General features: G+C 32.5%; 2 protein-coding genes across 4 annotated transcripts in view; both read right to left on the bottom strand.

Annotated features, from left to right (window-relative positions):
• Positions 1–3,133: 3,133 nt before the first annotated feature.
• LOC145304458 (uncharacterized) lies at positions 3,134–4,955 on the bottom strand. The gene is made up of 2 exons (XM_080146338.1): positions 3,908–4,955; positions 3,134–3,231 (listed from the first exon to the last, which is right to left on the bottom strand). The coding sequence occupies exons 1-2, from the start codon at positions 4,628–4,630 to the stop codon at positions 3,145–3,147; spliced, it is 810 nt and encodes a 269-aa protein (XP_080002464.1). The 5' UTR covers positions 4,631–4,955; the 3' UTR covers positions 3,134–3,144.
• A 14,542-nt stretch (positions 4,956–19,497) lies between these two features.
• LOC145304504 (uncharacterized) overlaps positions 19,498–22,379 on the bottom strand; it is a 30,454-nt gene continuing 27,572 nt past the window's right edge. For all 3 annotated transcript variants that reach the window (XM_080146389.1, XM_080146390.1, XM_080146388.1), the window contains 2 exons: positions 21,754–21,863; positions 19,498–21,350 (listed from right to left, as the gene is read on the bottom strand). In XM_080146389.1, coding sequence (XP_080002515.1) covers positions 21,191–21,350; positions 21,754–21,863 — 270 coding nt within the window. In that variant the 3' untranslated portion in view covers positions 19,498–21,190. The remainder of the gene's footprint in view (positions 21,351–21,753; positions 21,864–22,379) is intronic.

Below are 22,379 nucleotides of genomic sequence, written 5' to 3'. Positions count from 1 at the left end.
TTGAAATTCTTTAAAAACAAACCAACTATCCTTCCTTTCAAAGAAACATTATCCTTTAAAAACGGAACTTTATCCAACTTCAATTTATCTTTAATAAAACGAATCTTCTTTAATGTTGTTGACACATCTTCTTTAACCCTGTTCTCTTGCAGCATTGCTATCTTCTCCGCCACAAACAAATTTCCAACCAAAGTACCAGCAGGAACAGATTTCGTAACAGTTTCAAAATTCGTGATTTTAGTCATAATTTTACCGTTCTTTCCCACCTCAGTAATTCCTTCGTTTATCAACAAGTTGTTGCGGCTACAGTAACCTTGTCTAGGAGCTATATAACACAACTGTCCTTCAGGCATATTTCCTTTAGTTGAAACTTCTACCACCACTGTACTCAATGCAGGAATTTCTATTCGATTTTTCAATGAACAAATCCATTTTTGGTCTTGTAACTCAGCTACATTAATCTCAGGTTTCTTAGTTCTTGCTTTCTCCATTTTCTCCAAAACTGTATGAACCAAATTCTTCACTACAATTTTCCGTTTAGCTACTAAATTCACACTGATTCCATGCATCTCAATTCTGTTGCCGTCTTTGGCAAATATCGTCTTCACGTTATTTTTGTTCAACCAATAACTGCCTAGGTTCATAGGTACAGTCATGCCGGAAATAACAAAACAATCTTCTTGAAAACTGTGACCTCCAATCTGAAATTCAACATTTCGAACAACACCATCAATCTTGATGCTGGAACCCTGCACGCCTGTTGCTTTCGAATCCGTTTCTTCAATCACACAATCAAGCTTTCTAGCCAACACTTGAGATATCAGGCAGCCTCTTGCATTGCCGCTATCAATTAAGGTCAGAATTTCCATGCCACCAATCTTTGTTGGAACATAGACTTCAGCCGCTCCAGCCGCCATCTCAGAATCTTCATGAAACTTATAAAACAGCTATCTAACTCACACCAACAGTTATGAGGTTGTAACTATCCAATTGTCTATCAAATAACTATCTATCTGTCTACAACAAATAACAAAAGAACTGAATAAAACAATTCACTCACCGACAATATTTCATCCACCAACAGAAACGTCCAAAAATATCTCTTAATCCACAATCAACAACAGAAATTCTCCGGCCAACAGAAACTCCCCAAACTATTTGTTAATCCACAATCAGTAAACTTCTCTTCGACCAATCTAAAATATTACAAAATTTTAGATGCCAATTGATGGAAAATCACTGTACATAAGAATTAATATTGATATTAATATATATATAACAAATTTACAAGACTATTTTTCAAACAGCAATATATATATATAATGGTAATCAAATGGTAACAACATGAAATCATAACAACTCACCATCAAATAAATAATGATGACAGTATCTCCCAATCACCAAAAACACTCTTCTCAGCCAATCTAAAATAAATACAATGATTTTAGATGCCATAAATAAATGTTTCACTGAACCAATAACTTGTAACACAATAAAAGAAGTTGTATTAAGAAATATGACATGATCAAACATTATCAATCACCAAGCAAATTAATCTTTCCAAATACCATAAGTTCAATTCTTTGAAATTCAATAAAATATTACCTAACAAAACTATTATTGTCAGATTAAACTGAGATGTATAAAAGGTTTAAAAGTCGAAATTCAACTAACTATATATCTCAATACCTGAGAGCACTTTCTTGCGCAGCTTTGCTTCTCTGCACAGCTCAACTTTCTGCGCATGGCGCGCTCCACGCCCGATAATCATTTCAGCTACCTCTATACACCGCCCCATATTGCGCATACCAGCTCTGAGAGACAGTGCAAATTTCTTTGCAAATATGGTCACTCCCCCTTTCTTTCAAACAAAAGAGACAGCTCCCCCATATCTGCGTATACCAACTCTGAGAGGTAGTGCAATATTCGTTGCAAATATGTTCACTCCCCCTTTCTCCTCCAACAAAAGAGACAGCTCCACCATATTTGTGCATACCAGCTCCGAGAGACAGCCCCTCCCTTCCTTCATAGAAAGAGACTTCTCCACGATTATATTTAATGCATTATAACAATTTTGCTTCATGAAATTCTAAACTTCATTAAAAATTTTGCTGAATCAACATCACTAAATCGCAATATAATTGTTTTAAAATCGAATACTTTAAATCACAATAACTGACTCATCTTTTAAAACAATTTTCCACATTTCATCAAAATTTAATACTTTTCAAATATCTAATTTCACATTTTTATCAAATTTAATTCAATTTAAAATTCAATTTAATATTTTTCAATAGCAATTTTACAAAATTGTATTCCTAATTCATTTTTCATTTTCACTTTTTATTATTCTTATCCCTGTTAGACTCCACAACAGTCTGAAACAAAAATGAATTTTCATAATTTCAACAAAACATAATCAAAAACTAAATTAATTATTTTGATTTCCATTATAACATAATCTCGTAATTTCATATAGGCTTATAAACAATATGTTATCTTTTCATAATTCAAAATAAACCATCAAAATAAATTATCACAAAATTAGAGTTGCTTCGTTCACTCTTTATCATTAATTTTGTTTTGTTGTTGTTTATTTACAATGCGCATAAATCAAAACAATGCCGCGTAACAAGTAGAAAATGGAATAAGGTTTTATGATTATAATACATTCAAAACATTAAAACCATAAAATGTCATCTATAATAGCATTATTCCATGCCTCGACTTCCGCTACAAGGTCGACTTCATAATCGCTTGCCCCTAAACCATCGACATGCGCCACTTCCTTCGTATCCTCCCCTTCTTTCACCTCTCCTTCAATTTCACCAACCAATTTCTTTTTATCCAAACTATTTTCATTCTTTTTAAAACTCTTTTGCCCCGTCTTATAAGGAACAAAAGGCTTGTTTCCCCACCGCAAAAAGTATTTTCCTTTAGGATTAGGCAACTTTTTATCTCTAATATCAAAACAATCCCTCATCATGTGACCCTTTCTGTTGCAATAATAACAAATAAAACCACCTTGAATTGCGCCAATTAAAGGAATAAGTTCAGCTGGTCCACCAAATTCATCAGCTAAATCAATTTCACATTGATTTATTTCATATGACAAATTATCTTCATCACTAACCTGATCAATAGTTACAGGATTTGACTTGGAACCAACGCCACCAACCATCGTCTTAGCCAAAGCCATCTGGTTTGTTGTACATCCTCTAGCCATTGACCCTGAAATTTGATTAAATTGTAGCCCTTTAACAATCAATTGTGCTTTAACTATTAACTCTGTCCGAAACTTCGTTATCATTCGCACTTGTCCGTCACGCTCCAAATCCAATGCAAATTGACGCATCTGATTAGCCAAAAGTGGAGATAAAACCACATTACACACTTGAGAATAGAAATCCATAAACATATCATCAGTTGGTTTTGGATACGCACGTTTCCAGAAAGATAGTATCTTATCAAAAAATGCATCAATCTTATCATTCTCATGTTGCTTAACACTCAAATACGCATCTTTACACACATTTTTCATGTCGGGTGGTAAAAATGTCTCCCGCATCTTACACAAGTACCCCTTTAATGTTAATTGTCTATTCTCCATATCAGCAGGTTTTAGTGTATAACCACAAGCGGTTCTTACACCCACACATTTATCAAACAAAATTTCCTTACACACTTGATGATTAGTCATATGATAACGTCTAGTAGTCATCCAAAATCTCTCCAAATAATCATCAAAGAAAATCACATCATCGTCAACTGCAAATTCAGGCGCATTTTTTCTGAACTGATCATCAAGTTTAGCACACGTTTCATTGTACCTATGCACATTCTCCTCCCCCTGCGAAACATACAGAGATCTATCTGGCACATAAACAAGAGATTTACACCAACTAACCTGCGAATCACTCAGTCCAGCTTCAAAAAAATTGAGCGTATTAAAATCCTCCGCATCAACCTCAGAAAGGGCTGGCCACCACATGAGAACTCCATTATAGATATTATCCACAGCATCAACTCTAGACAATTCCCAAAGTTTTATGATCTTATCTTCATTTCCCTGCATACCACCAAAAATAGGCCGAGAACCACCAGCAAACAACTTAGGCTTCTCTTCCGATCCTCCAAATCCTCCAGATCCACCAGCCGTCCTCTGCCACGGCATAGAGTTATTTAAACCATTCTGCTGGTTATTCGACCCATTCTGCTGGGTATTCTGCTGGTTATTCGACCCATTCTGCTGGGTATTCGAACCATTCTGCTGGTCATTCAAACTATTCTGCTGGGCAATCTTTTCAAGAATTCGCTGCTGACCAGTCATAAACTCATTCACAACGGTCACATTCTCAGTCTTGATATCATTATCAACACTAGGCTCCACCACCTTATTAAGACGATCTTCCAAATCGTCCATCCGAGTAGCCAGTCCAGTAACCGCAGCAACATTAGTATCAACATTATCCGTCAACTCTTGAATTTTCGTCTCCAGTGGCGCTATACGCCCACCCAGCTCCGCCGCCACATTATCAATTCTAGTCCCAAGAGCATGGATCTCATTAATCAAATGCAAATCCTTCTCATCCTGAGACAACTTCCTCCACTCTTCAATGGTCAATCCCATCGTTCCAACACAAAAAATACCTGAACAAACTAAAAAGAAAAGAAATAATACAATTAAAAGAAAATCTGAGCTATAGATTCGTACTACACTACTGCGCCAAAATGACGTATAGTAATAGCAAGAACAAACAGCTAAATATTCTTATAAAGTGTATTAATTCAATACAAGGTTAACATACAATAATAACATTAATATTAAGACAACTGTTCACTTTTATGTTCGTGTCGTGTTGCAGAGCAATGTCTTGCTCCGAAACCGTTGACACAAGAACTAAAAGCTAAACTATATAATACATGCATTGCTCTTAAGTCAGGAAGAAAGGGACTATACATCACAAAGATATCATATTAGCCAGCTGGGATAAACATTTTATTAGGGTAACCAGAATCTCTCACAACATCCACAAATTCTATTTCCATTGTACCAGGGGCGTCCAAGCTTTTTATTTAGGGGGGGGTAAAAATTTTGTAGGGGGGGGGTAATTCGTGTGTGGGGGGGGGGGTAAAATGGCGCGCGAAGCGCGCCGCAAATTTTTTTTACCCCCCCCAAAATTTTTACCCCGGGGGTAAAATTTGCTTGGGGGGGTAATTACCCCCCCTGAAATCTGTTGGCAGGGGTAAATTTAGTTTACCCCCCCCAAATTTACCCCCGGGGTAAAATTTTTGGGGGGGGTAATTTAAACTTTATTAAATATATAGTATTAAAATTTTTTTATTAGAGATTTTTTATTTTTGGGGGGGTATTTACCACCCCAAAATTGTTTGGGGGGGTATTTACCCCCCCAAAATTGTTTGGGGGGGGTAAATACCCCCTCCTAAATGGTTGGGGGTGCCTACGGCACCCCCAGGGTAGGGGTAAATTTTGAATGGGGGGGGGGGGGTAAAATGAAAAAAAATTCGTTTGGGGGGGGTAATCACCCCATTACCCCCCCCCCTTGGACGCCTATGCATTGTACTATCGTTTAAATCCCAAGACTTACGTGATTTTTGGATTATTTAACTAAAAAAAAAATATGCTCTAACAAGGATGACAACATCCAATACATAAATTTTAACGCAACACTTAATACTTAAACGTATTTAGAAACATACCTCAATATTATTTACTGATATATATATATATATATAAGTTGAGATTGCAGAAGAAAAAAATTAATAAAGGAATCAACCCTAAGAGCATTTATTTACTTATACACCAATGTATATTATTTAAATAAAGATCATAGAAAAAACACAAAAATGAACAGATAAATCAAGAATGGGTTGTTTAATTTTTTAGAATATAATTAATGGTTTGAGGAAACTACACAAAAAATCAGACCTTACACAGCACCTGAACGACTTTGAGACACAAATTGTATAAAAGCCTGGCTTTAAAAGCTAAAATGGTTTAAAGGTCAGAAGTCAAAATAAACACAATACTTGCCCAACAAGAATAGGACATTTTCAGTATCACAGACATATGTATAGCTTGGTGTTGTCGGTTGTCTGTCCATCTGTATGTCCGTAGGGGAGGGAGGGAGGGAGGGGACATTGGACTATAAATTTAACTGGTACCCAAAGTTTTAAAAACCTGATTAAAGAGATGCCTCGCTTATAACATCGTATATTGTAGTAATAGGAATCAGTATCAAAAAAATCTGTTGAATAGGATAATTATATCATATAAAAATCGTTGTCTAAAGATAAAATTATAGAAAACATATTACAAGTATATATTACACAAGATGGTTAGTTTAAATAATTGATAAAAATTAACAATTATGTTCACAAATAGCGCAGAAAAACAAATTGGTTTATGATAACTAACTTAAATTCAAATCATACAAAGAGAGGGGTAGGTTTCTGGTAGAATCCGTAAAGGTGTGTGTTTTAAGGCTTAAAAAGAGTAGTAGAACGATAATTTTCACTAAATATGTGTATTTCTTATTGAAAAGAACTATAGACAAGTTTTTAAAAAAGTTAACATAAATTTTTATCGTTCTACAACTGTTTTTTACTTATAACACATAACCTTTACGGATTTTACCAGAAATCTACCCCTCTCTTTCTTTAAATAATTATTTTCTTTAATATTAATTTATTAACGATGAAGAACAATAACTCACTTTGAAGTACAGACAGACAACCCCTACCTTATCGAGTACCTACGCTTATCACAGAAAGATTTACAAGCCACAAAAATTAATTAAAAAAAACACTAGTATCCACTATAAAACTATCTGTAATAACAACTAGAAAAAATATGCTTAGTTCCATGTTTACTAGACGATGGTCAATCTCGTACTATTGTATATTGAACTTTTTGGCTCACGATGGCGTAATTTTAGTGCTACTTGGTGTTTTTTAAATCTAACTAATTTTCTTAATTGCAAAATAGCCACGCGTACTTTGGAATGCTTTTTATAAGAGAGAATTAGAGTGGGGAGGGATGGGATAATTGTGTTTGCTATATATTTACTTATATTGGTTTAGTTGTAAGTTTTACCAAAGGCTTTGATAATGTCATATTCGCAATTTTTCCTATAGCATATAGAGGCTCTATATTCTAAAAGGCAAGGAAGAGCAGAAAAATAGCCTAAACCATCCAAGGACTTCATCAATATTGAGAATTTAATCGGTTCAGTATTTATCGTAATTTTAAATACAGACTTAAGTCAAGACTTAGTTACATACACTGTATATAGCTTTGCAAGTATTTCTTGACAAGATCAAATGTCACAGAAAATTTGATAATGGTGAACCTGTCCCTTGAATGTAAGTACATTGTATTTTTTTCTGTTGGAATATAAAAACACTGTGTAGCGTATAATACGCTGCTTACAAATTCAGAAGGGATGAACGATTATAGTTGCTATTTCTTTGAGAAAAAGAACATTCAGTCAACGAATTAATTATTTTGTTGAATTAATCTTTTAAACCATCATAATTTATAATTTGAATACACATATCCTATCATTTAAAGTTTTAAGTTTTTAACTGAAGCTAAAATCTCGTAGAATACTGCTTCGAATATAAACTTTATGAGTTAAAAGGTTGATTTGTAATGGTTTTCCAAAAAGATATTGACATTGTTTAAATTGCAGTTTTGTTTTACTAAGACTAAAATAATGGAAACCATTTTAAGACTCCAAGAAAGAAAATTAAACACAAAAAAATATATTTCCTTAATATTTTGTCAAATTAAAGTTATATCAGTTAAGACAATACATAATGGATTTTTGTAGCTTTCTTGTATACATTCTATAATTATTAAAATCTTAGAAATTCATACAAAATAAAAGAAATATTGATCGAAAAGTTCAAGGCCAAATATTTTTCCTCCTGCTGCAATATCCCTGTCTTTTTCACTTTAACTAAATTTTACCTGAAACCTAACTTTAAATTCAAAAAAAAATTTAAATTTAATTAGAATGTTCGTCGCCTGAAACCTCTTTAGCAAGTAAGCTACACAGTAGTTTTGATCCTAATGATATTTAGTCGAAGGTTTTACTCTCTTTGTGCTTTTGTATGTGTGAGTGTGTGTGTGTATGTGTATGTGACAGTATGTCGTGGGGGATTGGCTCTTGTTTTACGGTGTCCCCACAAATCTGCCAAAATAAGACAATTTTCTTGAAATTTCTTTAAAATCATACTTTGGCTACACTTTTTCTTAATTGAAAACGTTTCTGCGGGTTGGATTTGCTGAAGATTTTAACTGCAAATGAAATATGTTTTTATAAAAATATATTCATAATTATTCAAAATTAACAAACAATAAACTTTCTACTGTAAATCTTCAATTTTTATATTTGAACCTTTTGTCTATTTAAGATGGTCCACTGAAATACTAGATTACATTTAGTCTTAACTTCATGCGCCTGACATAGTCAACTGTCCTTGGCCCGATCTTAGCTAAAAATAGGATCTTCCTTGCAATAATTAAGTTTCAAAGTTTAAAAGCTCATAATTAAAGCTATACAGTCATTACCCAGGGGGGGGGGGGGGGTATCAAGGGATTGGACAATGGACGATAAATTACAGGACTTTCCCAATGATAAAAAACCCCAAAAAGTACCCCTTCTATACATTAATATTAAGCAGGCCTTTTTGTAAATGTTAAGAATTGAAAGAATTTATAAAATAAAAGATGGCGCAAATATAGCTATTAAATTATTGGTTGAAAAGTTTGGATTATATAAAAGTAACAAGTTGACAAAAAACTTTGGTAATTTACAGTCTACTTCACTTCCAACCTGAACAATGAATGCTTGAAACTTTTTGATTCTATAGCAACATTGTAAAAACACAATATCCATATTTGTGTTGATCTCTGAAACAACTGTGCGCCATAATATGCACAAAACTATTTTAATCGCAAAATGTTCCGCATAAAAATTCAGGAGCAAAAAAACTTGAGGGGTGTAGTAGTTTTTATATATAACTAGCGGTTACGACCCTAGAGGCCTTTAGTTAGATTTGATAATCCAATTTTTTTATTTTAGATTTTAAAAGAAAAAGTAAAAAAGAATTGGTTAGGGGGGTCGATCAACCCTCCCCCATTTTAATTTGAGTTTTAAAAATAATTTATTTTCTTTTTTACTTGGAGGGGGGAGGCCGAGGGGTATTTTTTCCAAGGGGCGATTTCTCTTTGGAGGATGGTGGTATCCCTCCTCCCCCCTCTAATTAAAGAAGTTATAAACCTTCCCAGGACTTATGAGAAGCTTTCTTGTAATGGAGAGCCATATCAGTAAAAACAAACAAACATATAGACATCCTATTGCTTTATTACTAAAGGGAATAAGGGATATTTGTAATATTGTTAAAATTTTGCGGTAGTATGATGACATACATAAATACATTTTGCGGAAAGGTTAGAACACTTGAAACAACAGTTGGTTTCAACGGAGTCACAATAAAAAAGGCAGTCTATATTATATACAAATTTTAGTGTTATCGAATACTAATAGCGGCTACGCTCCTAGAAACCTCTAAGGTAGCTAGGGGGATATCTCATATTTTCAATTTTTTTATATTTATTAAATTAATATTTTTTATACCCCTGTCTACAAAATAATGACCATTGCCACATCGCTCGGCCCCAAGCCTGCCTAGCTGCAGTGCTCGGCCCCTTAGCCTGCCTAGCCGCGGGCGCTCGGCCCCCTAGCCTATAACCTAACCTAACTAAGAAAAATAACAAGACCGAGGTGTGTGTGGGGGGGGGGGGGGGGGTTGTATACAAAAAATCAAAATTGAAAAAAAATCTCCGACATTTGGGACTCCTGTGTTTGTCCACTCCGACGTTTGTCCCACTCCTGCGTTTGTCCCACTCTGACGTTTGAGACTCCTGCGTTTGTCCACTCTGACGTTTTTCCACTCCTATGTTTGTCGTGGAACCGAAAATGATCTAAAATAATATTTGGAGGGCAGATAAAAAGGTTTTAATTCTTAAGTGTTGCCCCCCAACAACAGCTGCAAATCAGTTTCGTGATTTTATCCTGAATTTATTTTATTGTTTGTATAAGCTGGGAAACAACACAAGAAAAAATTTAAGTATAAAAAACTTTTTTTCCATTGTCTTTTTTGTTGCACCTCCGAACGGGTGTCACTGTCCAAGAATTATATTTTGCATTAAATATCCTAAATAACAAGGGAAAGGTAATCTGAAAATAAATAACTTTAGTTGCAGAGGGACAAAGTGTCTCAAAAATCAGCCATGTGACGTCATAGAAATGAGGGATTATCCATCTCTTTTTTAGAGGTTTTCTTTCCCTCTTCTCCTCTCATCTCCCTCATTTTTATGACGTAACATGGCTGATTTTTGAGACACTTTGTCCCACTACCTTTAGTTTTACCTTATTTTGTTGTTTTTCTTTCTCCAGTAAATTTAAATAATGTGTTTTTGTTTAAATTAATCCACTTTATTGTCTTTAATTACAGCCGAGTATAAAAGAATTATTAAAAGCGAAGTTTTACTATAATTAGAGTCGGTCCGTCTTTCCGTCTGTTCGTCCGTTCTTACGTCCGAGACGGATAGGTTTTTTCGTTAATTTAGGCATTTTAAAATTGTCCTATCAATTTCAAACTCTGCATGGTGATTCCTGTAGTAATTAGGTACGATTTAGAACGATTTAGTGTAGGAACTATAATCATTACTAGAATATCCGTACGTCCATTTTAAACATGTTGATTTTTTACTTTTTTAACAATTTTTTTTATGTGATCTAATTATCCGATTGTTCTGATTTTTCGGATACTGATTCTTAGGACAACAAAATACAATAGTATAAACAAAGCAACTCTATATTCAAGTACTAAAATGTAAGTATGTCCATAAACCTAATCATGTATCACATTATGTTGTAGAGCCGATACACTGACCAACAATCAAAGTTAAAGATTAGAGGGATCTCCTGGTAGATTTCAGGCATCTATCTTTGATAGTAGCAGAGTAAATATGTATATTTCAGCTTAGCGTAGATTATAGACAGACGGAGGACGATTGGGCATTTTGAATTATAGATAATCTTCGCTTGAAAAATACTTTGGCCGGGTAGACTAGATACATAATAATTAAATATAGAATACCTAAATACCATGTCTATCGAAGCTCAAAGGTAATGGGAATCTTCACAAAAAGTTACCGTCAGCTCCAATAGTCACGGAGAAAATATTGTTTCTCCTTTATCGTGACTTACGAATAGACAGTATAGAATTAATTGTCTAATAAAACGTTTGTGCATATAAAAGCTCAAATGTTAAACAACTTATTCAAAAAGTACAAGTGCCAAAATTTTAAAATGAATTTGGCTTCAAACAGAGGCGTGCAGTAGTAGACTTTAAGAAAGTGCTAAAGTAAGATAAAATTTTTAGTATGAAAATGTTGAGAAATAAAAATTCCTCCAAACTTTAATTTAAAATGAACAAAAACGCTAGTACATTTCTCTATTTTATTGGCCAATCGCTATCAATTGGGAGGATGAAAATATCATGGAATTTTTGGACGATTCGTGCACCCTCACGCCGCGCCATTCCTGTGTATGCCTCTTGTGCTTGGCGAGGATTATCATACAGGGATAGGACAAATGTTGATAAATTAATCTCAATCCATTTCTTAAGTGTGAAATTTTGACTTGAAAATACTTGTGGGATTAAGAATTAAGAATCAAAATTAAACAAAACTGTCCTTCCCTTTTCCCCTGAAGTTCTACAGTTACATAGTACGTTGTCTTATTTCAAAGCTATTCTTTGATTCAATTTTAGTATATATTTTTTGGGCGCGTTGAATAATAAATAAAAGGCGCAACATAACTAAAGTCGTTAACATGGTTCCTCCCGCTGCTATGTCATAAGATTAAAGTATATTTCAAGAGTTTGGTTAATGGACTGCCAAACATTATACAGGGCGTTTCAAAAAAAAATGCGTTTTCCAGATTTGGGAAACAACCATTAGGAGTACAAAAAAAATAATTATATGTCCATAATCTCTATAAAAATATGCATCGAATTTGTTCACTGTGGGCTACAATTGAATCAAGACAAAAGTAAGTGCCGAGCCCTGGGACCTATGTAGGGTGAAAATAGACATAAATCCTTGATGATTCCAGGTGAAGATAAAATATTTTAGCGGGGTCTTTTAATTTTTTTTCAATTTAAAGTTCTGAAAAAAAATTGAAAAAAATATGAAAATCTTTAATAAAAAACAAACAAAAAATAATTTTCAATATTTTTTTTTACTAAAAGATACAAACAACTTATATAAATACTATAAGCTTTAAAAAAATCACAATTTTCAAATTAAGACTTTCAATATAAAGATTTGTAGAAAAAACCTAACAACAAATTCTAACATATTTCTGATCAACATAGCAATAAAACGTCTTTTGCAAAATCTTTATAATCAAAAATAAATAGCACTTACTAAAGACTTTTTTTCATTTAAACTTATACTTTTCACATTATTTAACTTTAAAGATTGATTTTTTCTAAAAGAAAGGTTGCGTGATTTTTTTATTCATAATTAATTGTCTAATTTTGAGATTCATATAAAAAACTTTACTACTTTATATTACTGGATAATCTTCTAGCAGCGGCTACGCCTCTAGAGGCATATAAGGCCCTTGGGTTGGGGGGGAAGTCGAACCCCCCTTACAATTACAGTTTTTTTTAATGAATAAGTCAAAACATTTATTTTGGAGAGTTAATTCTCTTGGGATAGTGGTGGTACCCTTTCCTAAAATAGTTATAAACCTTACCAGGACATATGAAAAGCTACCATGTAAAGGAGAACCATAGTTCACAAAGACTCACATAGAACTTGTTACTTTATTATAAAGATACATATATACACAGAAACTCTACAATCAGAGTATGTCTGTTTGTTTGTTCATCCGTCTGTATAAAAACAATACAGAACATATTTATTTTGCTATAGCGGCTACGCCCTTAGAGGCCTTTAGGGGCACTTAAGAGGTGAAGAAGGGGTTGAATTCAACAACTATATTTTTATTTTAGGCTTAAAAAGAAAAAGTTTTTTTTGTGTGTTGTGGTCCTTTTTTAAGGGGCGATTTCTCTTCTCTTTCTCAAAAGAAGTTATAAACCTTCCAAGGACCAATGAGAAGCTACATAGTAAAGTAAAAAAAGAACCATATCAGTTCTTAAGCATCAGAAAGATGGACAAACAGACATCAATCTATTTTGTATCATAAATAGTGCTTTAAAGCAGGGAGAGAAATATCATCTGAAAAAAAAAATTTTTCCTATCGTTTAAAAGTTATATCCCTGTATAAAAAAGATAGGATGTCCGTGTGTTTTTTCTGTCTGTGCCTAAAGTTCTTGCTAACCGCTGGACCAATTTGGTTCTTCTTTATTGACCTATCTTTTAGACTGATAATAGGATCAACATATTAAGGAGTAGTTTAGTGTCTATTAATCCTTATATAAAAGTAACAGTTTCTGTGTCTGTCTGTTTGTGTGTGTGTGTGTGTGTGTGTGAGGGTGTCTGTCGGTACCAAAGATTCTTTGTAACCGCTTAACTGATATAGTTCTTCTTGGTTCAAGTTTTTCATGGTCCTGAGAAGTTTTGAGTTTAGAAAAAAATTAGTTCCTACCCAACATTTAAAAAAAACTTTTTCTTTTACATACTAAAACTGAAAGTAGGGGAGGGGTTAACTTCCCCCCACTTGTCAAGGGCCCCTAGATGCCCAAGGGGCTAGTGATAAAATAATTTTAATCTTAAATTATGATTAAATTGTTCTTTTTCCATTTAATAAAATATAATTGTAATTATCAACCACAAAGAATATCCAGAATTAGGTAATTGGATTTAACAAGGGAAAAAGACAACATCCATAATTAGTGAAGCTCTTAAGTTTAAAAGAATACAAATAAAGAAAATAGCAAGTGTAACATACAGATACAAAAATATATTAATCATAGCGAGATGGGACAATGGGCTGTTTATTAGACTAGTCCCCATAGTTTAATATAGGAATTTGTTATTCGTTGGCTTAACTACTTAGGGGACCTGTTGCGATTTTTGTTTGGTTGGATTATTAAATTAAGTGCCCAACATTTCAACCATTAACTGAAACATACAGAAGGGTTATCCATGTATCATATTTGGGAATGTAAATCAATTTAGCGGTCATTGTCTTATCCCTTTAGATCCCTGAATAGTAATAAAAAATGATCAATGGTTCTTTTTTTTCTATGTAGCTTCTCATTGGTTCTTGGAAGGTTTATAACTTATTTTGGGAGGGTACCTCCACCATCCTAGGAGAAATCAACCCCTAAAAAAGGACCCCATTTCACACACAAAAAAAACCTTTTTCTTTTTAAGTCTAAAATAAAAATCTAGTTGTAGAATTCAACCACTTCTTCCCCTCTCAAGTGCCCCTAAAGGCCTCTAGGGGCGTAGCCGCTAGTACCAAATAAATATATTCTGTAATGTTTTTATACAGACAGATGAACAAACAGACATACTCTGATTGTAGAGTTTCTGTGTATATATGTATCTTTTTAATAAAGTAACACGTTGTATGTTAGTCTTTGTGCACCAAGGGATCTCACTAACCACTGAACCAATATGGTTTTCCTTTACATGGTAGCTTCTTATATGTCCTGATAAGGTTTATAACTATTTTGGGGAAGGGTACCATCACTATCCCAAGAGAATTAACTCTCCAAAATAAATGTTTTTAACTTTTTCATTAAAAAAAAACTGTAATTGTGAGGGGGGTTCGTCTTCCCCCCCAACCTAAGGGTCCCTATATGCCTCTAGAGGCGTAGCCGCTGCTAGTAGAGTATCCAATGACATAAAGCAGTAAGGTTTTTTATCTGAATCTCAAAATTAGGCAATTAATTTTGAATAAAAAAATCACGCAACCTTTCTTTTAGAAAAAATCAATCTTTAAAGTTAATTAATGTGAAAAGTATAAGTTTAAATGAAAAAAAGTCTTTAGTAAGTGCTATTTATTTTTGATGATAAAGATTTTGCAAAAGACGTTTTATTGCTATGTTGATCAGAAATATGTTAGAATTTGTTGTTAGGTTTTTTCTACAAATCTTTATATTGAAAGTCCAAATTTGATAATTGTGATTTTTTTAAAGCTTATAGTATTCATATAAGTTGTTTGTATCTTTAAATAAAAAAAAATATTAAAAATTATTTTTTGTTTGTTTTTTATTAAAGATTTTCATATTTTTTTCAATTTTTTTTTCAGAACTTTAAATTGAAAAAAAACCAAAAGACCCCGCTAAAATATTTTGTCTCCACCTGGAATCATCAAGGATTTATGTATATTTTCACCCTACATAGGTCCCAGGGCTCGGCACTTACTTTTGTCTTGATTCAATTGTAGCCCACAGTGTGTTACAGGCGTTTTTTAATATCTCTTAAAACAACAGCGCATTTTAGAGCCCAAAGAATTCGAAATGTGTGTGTGTTATTGTATTCTTAATAATTTTATGCTATAACGTTGAATTTAATCCTTTTTTTTTACTTGAAAACAACATTATAACATAAACTTCAAAATAATCTAACAATTACATTTAAACTTAATTTAAAATGCCTTTTTTTAAATAAAAAATCAATATTCTTTTTGCTTCCAGATTTTAATTCTTAGTATTAAAATTGTTCATATTCGTTCCTCGCCCCTCCCCCCTTAATCTCTTAATCTCTTAATTTGATTGACAGATTATAAGAGATCATCTTATAAAACATGAGTAATTAATGAAAACGCACTTTTTACGAACAATTTCAAACCATGATAACTTGCTTATTTTTAAAGATTTTGAAATGAAATAAAAAGTGACTTGTTTTATTTGTCAATGCACACAGTATTAATAGAGATTTTTTTTCTAAAAATGACTTTGTCATAGAGAAATAGAAAAAACTAAATTCTGAAGAACCTAAAAAGGTCTTTGCATGGAGCCAAAAAAGAAAATAAGTAAAAAAAATTCATATGGGGACATTGATTTAAGCTTTTACTACTTTGATATTGTACTTTTGAAACAATATGTTGCAAAATATACAAGTTATTTCAATCTAATTGATATCTCATATTCAACATCAAGCATTTTTCCCCTACATGTACCAATCAGTACAGCCGCATTTTTAGAGATATCAAAAAACACCTTAAGTAAATCTGATGTACATTTTTACATAGAATATGGACCTATTATCCTTTTTTTCATATTCCTTCTGGTTGTGATAGGTAATATTTCAGAACAAAGCAACAGAGGCATCCTATTCTGTCTCTTGCCTGATTAGTTGAGCTATGCTTTTTATGGATGTTGTCATCCTTGTCTTGAGATAGTTCTGTATCTTATGACCATTTAAAATTTGTATTTTATTTAGAAGCGTGTCCAATCTACAAGTCGATAATTTTTTTCTTTCCACTGACGTACATATGTCGAAACAGCGTATAGAGTCCAATAAAAATGAAGTCATACAATACAAATTACCAATGATAGGCCAGTATACATTGTGATTGACCAATGGTAAATCATATACTGGCCTATCATAGGTCATTTGTATTGTATGACGTCATTGTTTATTGAACCCTATACGCTGTTTCACATATATCGTCATCTTGAGATATATTTATTATTTAAAAACAAATTAACCTACCTAAAAGAAATAAATGAAATAACCTCCCTAAAAATATTTTTTACTCATTTTCAAATAAAAACATACATAATATTATTTGGGCATTTTCCTAACCCCTCTAATTTTTGTTTGAATGTTCTTAAAATATGTATCTAATATAATATTCTGTCTTTTGTAACTGGTTACTTGTGTGGAGAAGACAATTTATGTAAATATTGATGGAAAAAAGAATTGTAGATTAGTTTAAGCATCACCCCCTCCATAATAAAGTGTTCAATACTGTATTTGGTAGCTGTGGATAGATTTAAAAACATTATCATCTCTCTACCAACCTTTCCAAGTCATTCTCTAATTTTCATATCATTTAGAGGGAAGAAAGAAATGTAAAATAATTTAAATTTCATTATCATCTCCCTCCCAACTATAAAATTATTTTCCTTTCTATATTTTTTGAAATTCTGCCTTTAGTAGCTACACATAATGGGGTTGGTTGGAGAATATGTAGATTGATTTAATCATCAGTATCCTTTCACTCCCTGCCCTTTCATGAATGTAATAATAAAGTCGTATGAGGAATAAAAGCGTCTTCATGAACGTGGGGCTAGAGGAATTTTTATTAAAATACTTTTATTACAGGCCTTTCATTATTTTACAGTGAAGCCTGTGAAAATTTTAGCAATACAATAGAAAGACAAATAAGATTTTTGAAGGATAATAATTTTGAAGGCAGAAACGGACGAACAAATCCTAAAAAACTACTTTGTGACTTTGGACTGTAAGTGTAAATTATACTAGTACCCAAAGTGTTATGAACATGATATCTAATTCGTTGGCTTACTGCTTTTGTTAAATCTTGATTGGTTGTTTCCTTTTATTAAACAATAATTGTAACCTACATAAGGATAATTTTGTTTATCATCATTTGAAATAAACATCAATTTATCGTCAATTGTCTTTTCCAGTAAGGTCCCTGGGTTTTTGGTGGTTATGTCTTGAGACATTTGGCTATTCAACTTTCATATGCTTCACTCACTTAGGATGAGTATGAAATGACTTAATGTTACAGTGCCTTGATAAGACAAATATGCTAATGTGATTATTTGAAATTATTTCACTTTGGAAATTGCATTTGTCACACACCTACACATTGACATACACACACGCACCCATACTTACACACACAAACACACACACACACACACAGATACACATGCTTATTACTTACCAGGGATCTAGAGTGATAGGACAATTGCTGATAAATTGATCTACATCCCCAATGATGATACACAAGATTATACGGTTATACCTTCTGTAGATTAAAATCAGCAGTTGAAATGTTAGGACACTCAACTTAATGAACCAACCAATCAAAATTCGATAAAAGTCCCAAAAGTCAACTTCTCAAAAAGGTTTGAACAAGGTTTTAGCTACAACATTGTCAGAATTATATTTGAACCCATTGACTTATCCCTATATCCCTGTATAACTCCACTAGAGTTAGATAGGAATGTCATTACCAGGGATGGAGATGAATATTTTATCAAATTCCAAAGAAAACAAGGATGGTTAAGGTTATAGGTAGCGCAGATACTCAAGCAATCAGTTAATTGTACACCTTATAACAATAATACTGTGTAATGTAAAGTTTCTTTAATATAAGTTATTCTTTGGAATAATCGCACCAAATGGATATATAAACTTATAAAGCGCACTAGACCCTAATGAATTTTTTATTGCAGATGAATATTTTATGAAATTTAAAAAGAAAACCAAGGCTGATAATAGTCTTAGGTAGTGCAGCAACACAAAGTTAACAAATAAAAGGTAATTGTACAAGATTAATATTAGTAAATCAGTAAATGAAGCAAAGTTTTACCATCCCAAGACGCAATCGACACGTATTACATTTACAATACCAGGTATAGATAATGAATATTTTATCAAATTCAAATAAAAACAAGGATTATAATTTCCATAAGCAACAAAGACTTACAGGATTTTTTCTTCTAGAATCCTGGTCCCTAATGTTAAATAAAACATGGTACACTTGACCATCCGATAGAATGTACCGGATAATTTTGTATTGTTAGACACACCGATTTATTAGAGAAGCTTTGCTTCCTAAATATGAAGGCTTCACTCCTTTAGAATAAGACTCGACACAAAGGAATGTTTGGACGTCAATTATCACCATCTTCATTTCTTTTATATTTTACAATTTTTTTTTGTTTGCGTAGCTATTCTCTAATTCAAAATATGGATAAGTATGTCCATAAGAAAGGTTTGTAAAACAAAGGCGTGCATAAGGAAGTGTAGGGTGGTTGTCCACCCTCTACTACACCCCAATCAATTGACAAAGGTCTACATTCCTAAAAACGCTAGGGCCTATGTTGGGATACCTTACATGTATTTTTTTTAAAACCAAACACCAGGCTTCAATCAATTTTGTTACGTAATCGATCTTCTAGTTTACGACATCCAGACCACAGGCACACATATACTTTAATTTTCAAACTGCTGTCAGACGCATCACGAAAGAGCAAACCGGATGTATTTGTCTTTAAGCGTGCAAAACTCATATCCATACACAGTTACGACTTCCAGATAAGAGTCGTGCAATCTAAGGGTTGATGTCTGTTAAATGTTACATAACCTATGTTTCTAGATTGTGTTAAAGTATCGCATTCCATTACAAGCGGATGATACACTTCATTAACCATGTAAGAGTAAGGGGATGTATAATTACACATAAGTTAGGTATCATAGGTAGACATAGATACTTTATCAAAAATATATTTTTTTCTCATAAAATACATTAAAAGTCATACAACATTACATTACATACTATATACATAAACAGATATAAAAAAAACTGTATAAAAGTTATCACAAAGTATAAAAATATGAGATTTTTAAAATTCAATTTTCAAAACTTGAGGAAAAAATTATTTTACTAAATTATTTTTAGCATTATGAATAATTTGTTTTGTTGTTTTTATACTTAACATTGACATTTAGTAGATTTTTGATAAAAGATATGGTCTTACAACATTTAATGACATTACCTGTCACAGTGTGTTTGATTTTTAAAATATTTTTTTATCTTACAAACAAAATCACAGGATGATGCCATCAGAAAATTATCTTTTTATTCAAAAATTACGCGCATTTGCCATAAAATGATAAATTTTTAATGAAGTTTTGAATTTACTCCTTCAAAAATAAATAAAAGAAGATTTAAAATTTACAAAATATCAAATACGTAATGCCTTTTTATTAATTTTAAAGTTTAAATGTGTTATCAAACGAGGAGTATCATGTCCATAATTAGTGCAGCAATAACAATTTAAAAAGTTACATATAGTTGTAATTTGTGAAAATTTCAAAATTTAAGGAATTTAAAGAACGTGGCCTAACTTTTGTGATTTTATTTTAACCCATAAAGTTCAAAGTTTTGATTCAACGGGGTTCATTAAAATAGATTTTTTCAATACTAACTCAACAGAATTTAAAAAGTAAGGTGTCAAAGGAAAGATCTTACTATTTTTGTTCATAATGTCGATTTTCTTCTTTTTTGTTGCGTTTTAGAACCTCAAAAACAACTTAATTTTAAAAAAATACTTTAAAAATAAGAGATATAGAAAAAAAAAACGATTGCACATCTAAATTCTTTGGACCAATTTACATCTACTTTTTTACTAAAAGCACCGACGGGCTATTTTTTTTAAATCACAAAAGTTAGGATGCGTTATTTAAACTCAACTTGATTACCTTAGAATACGAACAAGTCATATTTATAGAGAAGCTTCGCTACAATAATACATCAATAAATTATTAAGTATAATTTCAATAGTACTTTTATAAAACTAGCTGAAAATATTTTTGTTCATATAAAAAGTTATGACAAATCTAAAAGCGTATAATACATAATTTGAAAAAAAATATAAACTCATCTATAATTAGGACAATTAACTTATCATCCCCCAATTTCACATCAATGAAATTATAACATTGGTTTGGAAGGTTAAAAATATTAGACTATATTTTGCTAATACTTTCTCAGTATTTACCTATATAATTGTTTTTTTTTGTAAAGAGATAAAAAAATCAGTCGTAATTTTTAGTTGTGCTATAAATGATTTAAAAGCAGCCCTTCTCGTGTCTTAAACCTTGTGGGAATACCTAATTATCTTAAACAACCTAACCAAACCTAGGTATATAGAATGACTTTAGAGAATTAAAAAGGAAAGGGATATTGCACCTGACCAAAAACATATTTTTTTTACAACTTGTTAGTCAAAAGGTTAAATATAATCGTTTTCTGTGACAAAATTAAAATGAATGCATAATTTTGTACTGTAATTGGAGTAGTAGAAATATTTGAGGCATAATTGTATTTTAATTAACCTAACTTAAAGAGAGAAAAGGACTGCCTTCTGTTCTTAAATGAAAACAAATATTTTTTAAAAATTATCTATGTACAACCTTACTGATAAAGAAAATGAATAGAGCAAGGAACAGAGTGGCAGTGAAGGATGACGACATTTGTGATGCTGTCGCAAGACGACATCTGTACATATCAAACCAGTTTGGTTTTCCCTCCACCATGTTCACGAACTCGCTGTCCAGTCTGAATACAAAAATTAGGTAAAATTTTCATTTATTTCTTTAGTTAAATTGTTGGGGGGGGGGGGGAGAGGGGATTTCTTCCATAACTTATTCTTGGTTGTTGGACCTGACGAAACGGTGTCAGGGACAGCAGGCTCGCCCGTACGAGATATTTGACATCTACGCATCAACTCATTTTTAATTAAATTTTTTTTATTTGGGTGGTGAGTAATCTTTTTTATTAGGGAATATTTCTTTAAGGAGGGAGTTGGTGCCCTCCCACAAAATATTTATAAACCTTCCCAAAAGTTGTAAAAGAGAACATTATTGGTTCAGCGATTAGCGAGATCCTTCGCTAGACAGCTAGAGAGACATCCTGTTACTTCATTACAAGGATAAATAACAAAAATATAGAAGTGACTAACCTTTGACCATCATAGTAGATGATAGGATCCTCAAATGGATATTCATATCCCTGTTTACATTCACACTTGTAACCTCCAGTGAAGAAGCCACGACCCAATATTGGGACACACTAGACAATTAAAATAAATTATTCACCCACAAGATCAATTTAGATTATGGTAGCTGCTCTAGCAAAATGGGGATAGATGTTACTGCTTTTGGTCTATTTTTTCTATTGATATCAGGAAATACCCTATACCCCATCTCTTTTCTAGGGGGTTTCTTTCCCCCCTCCCTTTCTCTTTCCCTCTACATTGACGACAATAGAATAGGTATGCCAAAAGCTGTGACATCTATCCACATTTTCTTAGGGCACTAAACAAACACAGTTACAAATTATGCCTTTTTTCAGGGCTTGGCTGCCGGGTGTCAGCTACAACTAAACCTATTTGGATGCTTTGAAAATTTAGTTTGATAAAAAGGATTTTCATTCTTGGTCATGTTAAGACTTTCAGTCGATTTTTAAAATTGTAAAATGTTTATTTCCTTGAGGCTTACGGGCGACTAATGTGTGACTGCCGAGCATTGCATTTTTTAAGGAAAAAAGATAATTTTCATTTTCATACTTTAACAAATTCAAAACCCG

The sequence above is a fragment of the Acartia tonsa genome, chromosome 13 (assembly GCF_053477335.1).
Source record: "Acartia tonsa isolate MP-2025a chromosome 13, ASM5347733v1, whole genome shotgun sequence".
In the NCBI taxonomy this organism is placed as follows: domain Eukaryota; kingdom Metazoa; phylum Arthropoda; class Copepoda; order Calanoida; family Acartiidae; genus Acartia; species Acartia tonsa.
The sequence above is the reverse complement of the archived record's forward strand: the minus strand, read 5'-3'. Positions and strand labels throughout refer to the sequence as shown.